General features: G+C 56.1%; 1 protein-coding gene across 1 annotated transcript; it reads right to left on the bottom strand.

Annotated features, from left to right (window-relative positions):
- Positions 1-4,257: 4,257 nt before the first annotated feature.
- LOC311328452 (fascin-2-like) lies at positions 4,258-5,704 on the bottom strand (the record flags this gene model as incomplete). Its single annotated transcript, XM_084462421.1, has 3 exons — positions 4,258-4,918; positions 5,104-5,175; positions 5,612-5,704. Coding segments are annotated over 3 exons (826 nt in total), but the record flags the coding sequence as incomplete, so codon positions are not given.
- Positions 5,705-5,836: the final 132 nt, after the last annotated feature.

The following is a 5,836-nucleotide window of genomic DNA, read 5'->3' as shown; positions in this document are numbered from 1 at the left end:
GCGCTGTTCTTTTGTCTTCTTACTTTCTCCATGTTTGTTCTACGGTGACCTTTATGTTCCTATCAGGCAGAGAGTGTGTGTGCTAGTGTGTGTGTGTCATAGCGTGTGCGTGTGTCGTTAGTGTTTGCGCATGTTTGTGTGTGCTTGCGCGTGTGTTTGTGTGTATCTATATCTGTGTGTGTGTGTGTGTGTGTGTGTGTGTGTGTGTGTGGTATTGTCTCTCTTTCACTTTCCAGCCAGAGCAGATCACCATAACCCGGAGAACACAGAGAAGTGACGATGGACATGATAACAGATCTATCTGATACACAAACACACACACACACACACACACTACGCGCACACACACTCTGTCATGGTGGGACAGCGAGAGAGAGGGAGGGACAAAAGGAAGGGGTGTACAGGAGTGACAGCATTCGGGGAAGAGAGACGGACTAAGGAAGACGATAGAGAAGACTAACTCACATATTCAGGTCTTAGCGGTTCTTGTTTGATATTTACAGAGACGTACCCACGTTTGAGCAGAACCCTCTGAGACGTATCCACGTTTGAGCAGAACCCTCTGAGACGTATCCACGTTTGAGCAGAACCCTCAGAGACGTATCCACGTTTGAGGCAGAACCCTCTGAGACGTACCCACGTTTGAGCAGAACCCTCTGAGACGTACCCACGTTTGAGCAGAACCCTCTGAGTCGTACCCACGTTTGAGCAGAACCCTCTGAGACGTACCCACGTTTGAGCAAGAACCCTCAGAGATGTACCCACGTTTGAGCAGAACCCTCAGAGACGTACCCACGTTTGAGCAGAACCCTCTGAGTCGTACCCACGTTTGAGCAGAACCCTCTGAGTCGTACCCACGTTTGAGCAGAACCCTCTGAGTCGTACCCACGTTTGGGCGGAACCTCTGAGACGTACCCACGTTTGAGCAGAACCCTCTGAGACGTACCCACGTTTGAGGCAGGAACCCTCTGAGTCGTACCCACGTTTGAGCAGAACCCTCTGAGACGTACCCACGTTTGAGCAGAACCCTCAGAGATGTACCCACGTTTGAGCAGAACCCTCAGAGACGTACCCACGTTTGAGCAGAACCCTCTGAGTCGTACCCACGTTTGAGCAGAACCCTCTGAGTCGTAACCCACGTTTGAGCAGAACCCTCAGAGTCGTACCCACGTTTGAGCAGAACCCTCAGAGACGTACCCCACGTTTGAGCAGAACCCTCTGAGTCGTACCCACGTTTGAGCAGAACCCTCTGAGTCGTACCCACGTTTGGGCGGAACCCTCTGAGTCGTACCCACGTTTGAGCAGAACCCTCTGAGTCGTACCCACGTTTGAGCAGAACCCTCAGAGACGTACCCACGTTTGGGCGGAACCCTCTGAGTCGTACCCACGTTTGAGCAGAACCCTCTGAGTCGTACCCACGTTTGAGCAGAACCTTTGAGTCGTACCCACGTTGAGCAGAACCCTCAGAGACGTACCCACATTTGAGCGGAACCCTTTGCGAGCCTCTGGTGTTCCCCGGGGACGGCTGACAGAGGTGCACATTAATGAGGCGGTTCCCAGGTGACAGTGGAGGTGTTGTCACCTGACAGTGGAGGTGTTGTCACCTGACAGTGGAGGTGTTGTCACCTGACAGTGGAGGTGTTGTCACCTGTCTCGCCGCTGCACACATTGTCTTCGCTGTCCGCCGAGACTCATCCTTTCACAGCTACCTCTCATCCCTTCTGATCTCCTCTCTCTCATCTCACCCTGCACTTTCGCAACCCCTCTCCCTGTCTCTTCTCTCTCTATCCCTCTCTCTCCCCCACTCTCTCTCTCCTTGTCTCTCTCTCTCCCTGTCTCTCTCCCCCACTCTCTCTCTCCTTGTCTCTCTCTCTCCCTGTCTCTCTCCCCCACTCTCTCTCTCCTTGTCTCTCTCTCTGTCTCTCTCTCTCTCCCTGTCTCTCTCCCCCACTCTCTCTCTCCTTGTCTCTCTCTCTGTCTCTCTCTCTCCCTGTCTCTCTCTCCTTGTCTCTCTGTCTCTCTCTCTCTCCCTGTCTCTCTCCCCCACTCTCTCTCTCCTTGTCTCTCTCTCTGTCTCTCTCTCCCAGTCTCTCTCTCTCTCTCTCTCTCTCTCGGGTGCTATCCATTTGACCTCCGCCCCTTCCCCTCTCTTCAGCCCCAGTAGGGGTGCAGGTTTGGGGGCAGCAGTGCTGCTGTGTTAGTGTCCCTTCTCTGGGACAGACGAGACCCTGGAGGAAGGCCTGGGGTAGCACAGCCAGGCTGGGGTAGAACTGGGACGGAGGACACCCTGGACAAAGACCTGGGGTAGAACTGGGACGGAGGACACCCTGGACAAAGACCTGGGGTAGAACTGGGACGGAGGACACCCTGGACAAAGACCTGGGGTAGAACTGGGACGGAGGACACCCTGGACAAAGACCTGGGGTAGAACTGGGACGGAGGACACCCTGGACAAAGACCTGGGGTAGAACTGGGACGGAGGACACCCTGGACAAAGACCTGGGGTAGAACTGGGACGGAGGACACCCTGGACAAAGACCTGGGGTAGAACTGGGACGGAGGACACCCTGGACAAAGACCTGGGGTAGAACTGGGACGGAGGACACCCTGGACAAAGACCTGGGGTAGAACTGGGACGGAGGACACCCTGGACAAAGACCTGGGGTAGAACTGGGACGGAGGACACCCTGGACAAAGACCTGGGGTAGAACTGGGACGGAGGACACCCTGGACAAAGACCTGGGGTAGAACTGGGACGGAGGACACCCTGGACAAAGACCTGGGGTAGAACTGGGACGGAGGACACCCTGGACAAAGACCTGGGGTAGCACTGGGACGGAGGACACCCTGGACAAAGACCTGGGGTAGAACTGGGACGGAGGACACCCTGGACAAAGACCTGGGGTAGCACAGCAAGGCTGGGGCAGAACTGGACAGAGGCGGGTTTGGGTTTCTGAAAACAGACTCCCCCACCTTCCATGAACAGCCTTGGCACGATCAATTATTCAACACACACTCGCCTCATCTCAGCGCTTGCCACAGCACGAGTGTGTATGTGTGTGTACAGTACGTGTGTGTGTGTAACGGAGAAAGAGAAAGCTTGGGTTTGTAAGAAGATAATGAGTGGTGAGATGGGAATGGGTGTCTGAGTGTCCCTGTCGGTGAGATAACGAGCTGCGTGTGTGTGTGTGTGTGTGTGTGTGTGTGTGTGTGTGTGTGTGTGTGTGTGTGAGAGGTACAGTATGTCACTAGTCTTATCACCCCTGCCTTCGTAGCATCTCGCCCCCAGGGTAATCAGTTTGGGCTGCTCCCGGCAGTCATTTGGTTATTGCTGATAGCTGGAGTGCTGACCAAGAACAATGACACAGCTACAGTTACAGCACTCAGAGCCGTAGTAATAGTATCCCCCAGACAAGAATCTTTACCTCCACACTGTCATGGGCGATAGGCTAGGCTACTGCTGCAAATAAACACACACCGTCTCACTGAACACTGGAATCGGTCGCACAACATTCTACTGGCCACGGAACATTCCAGAATCGGTCACTCAACACGTTCGAATCAGCCGCACAACATTCTAGGTTCCAGTCTCCCAACATTGTCGGAGAAGTTGGGCACAATGGAAAGTACTGTAGGCCTACAGTAAGTAACGAGCTGTCGTGATTATGTAGCTAGCATGGCTCTTTATCTCGCTCAATACTCTTAGCCTACTAACCACGGCCCCGTGATAAACACGGACAATGAGCACACAAAAAATGCTTTATGTAGGTTCAAAGAGCCGGTTTGAAGCACTATTATGAAGCTACCGCACACACACACACACACACACACACACACACACACACACACACACACACACACACACACACACACACACACTCATCCCATATCAAATCTCCATCTTGTCTTTGAGGAAAGATGGCAATGCCCAATGGCAACGCGATAGGATAGACCGTGAGACATGGACACCCAAACTACATTACCCATAATTACCGTGCAGCCAATCAACCACTAATGTACTTCCTGAGTATCTGGCAGGCTCAGTTTCCTTAGGGTGTATCTGATGGAGTACCAGTGTGAATACAGTATGAATATGGATCAACAGTAGTAGTAAAAGTAGTAGTAGTGATATGATGACAGCAGTAGTGTGTGTGTGTGTGTGTAACATACTGTATGTGTCTGTGTGTATGTGTGTGTGTGTGTGTGTATGTGTGTGTGTGTGTGTGTGGCATCTATAAGTGTGTCCTTTCCCCTCACCTTGCCTTATCGAGACGTAGCGCCCGTTAGCGGCTATCAGCACCACCTGCGGGTGGCTCTCCTCCAGGTCGAAGAGCTCGTCCTTCCCCGGCTTGGAGCAGCGTCCGGAGCGCAGCGCGCCCGTGGGCCCCATGGGGGACAGGTACCTCCCCTCGCAGTCCTTGAACGCCAGCTTCCCGCACTTCAGCTCCAGCGTGTACGCCGTGCTCCGGTCGGCGCCCGAGGCGCACAGCTTCCCGTCGTTGCCCAGGTAGCGGCTGTCGCAGGTGCGCAGGCGGTACTTGCCGTCGTCGCGGTAGACGAGCGTGACCAGCGCCGCCACGCCCCAGGGGATGTTGCGGTCCACCGCCACCTCGCCGTCCTCGGGGGACAGGTGGGCGTAGCGGCGGCGGGCCACGGAGAGGAGGTTGGCCTGCGGGTGCAACGCCAGGTGGACGGCCCACAGCTCCGCCTCTGAGATCAGCTGGGCGAAGCAGGACAGGAAGTCGCGCGAGCCGCCGAAGAAGCGCAGGTGGGGCTCCGACTGCAGCGCCCAGCGCCCGTCCGACTGCGCCACGATCAGGAAGCGGCAGTCGGGGGCGCGACCCTCGGCTTCGCAGGTGATGCGGCCGTCCTTGTCGGACGCCAGGTAACGGCCCAGGTGACTGCGCAGGTACACCACCTTGGGGGGGAGGAGACGGGCGCTGGGTTACGTACTGTACGCGCCCCGGTGTGTGTCTGGGTACGGTAGGGGTGCGTGTAGGAGAGAACAGGCTCTGTCAAACCACAGTAAGAGTGTGTGTGTGTGTGTGTGTGTGTGTGTGTGTGTGTGTGTGTGTGATATAGTAGTGGGCAGGTAGCATATACCTGTTGGTCCTGGGAGTCTTGCTCCAACGTCCAGACCTGCTTCTTCTTCAGGGAGGGGGCTGAGGCGTTCACCTGGGGGGGGGGGGGGGGTCATACTGGTGGTCAACACTATGAGACATCAGGGTCATACTGGAGGTCATCACTACGAGACATCAGGCTGTGGTGAGGAGGTCAAGCGTTTGCCCAGTGTGTGAGTGAGAATACACCCAGCATGAGCTTACTGCACTATCACTCGCATGCCAACAGCTGTGTTGATGGTAAACGGAGCGAACTTAAAAAGCGTCTTTCGCCCGTCCACACACCAACGCAAGGCGCTAGCTTGCCTGCTCGTTGGGAGCAGTTTGGGGTTGAGTGCCTTTCCCCGAGGACACTTCGACATGCCGGGGAACCGAACCGCCGACCCTGCGGTCATTGGGACGACCACCCCGCCCTTCCGCCTGATCCACGGCCGCCCTCGTGACACACGGTGACGGCGTGCGTCCGCGCCGGTCCCCCAGGAGGACGTTACCTTGAAGCCGAAGGCCTCAGCGGTGAGGTAGCGCCTCTCGTGGTTGATCAGACCGAACTGGAGCTTCAGCGGGTGGTTGCCGTTAGCGGGCATCCTGACCTGGACAGGGAGGGGGAGGGCAGGGGTCAGGGGTCAGGGGTCAGGGGTCAGGCGGGAGGAGGCGAGAGGGAGGGAGAGGGAAGGGGGGGTGGGGGGCAAACAGGGGGAGAGGAAGTGGGAGTTAGC

This window comes from Borostomias antarcticus (assembly GCF_949987555.1).
Source record: "Borostomias antarcticus genome assembly, contig: scaffold_988, whole genome shotgun sequence".
Taxonomy (NCBI): Eukaryota; Metazoa; Chordata; class Actinopteri; order Stomiiformes; family Stomiidae; genus Borostomias; species Borostomias antarcticus.
This window is presented reverse-complemented; position numbering and strand designations above follow the sequence as displayed.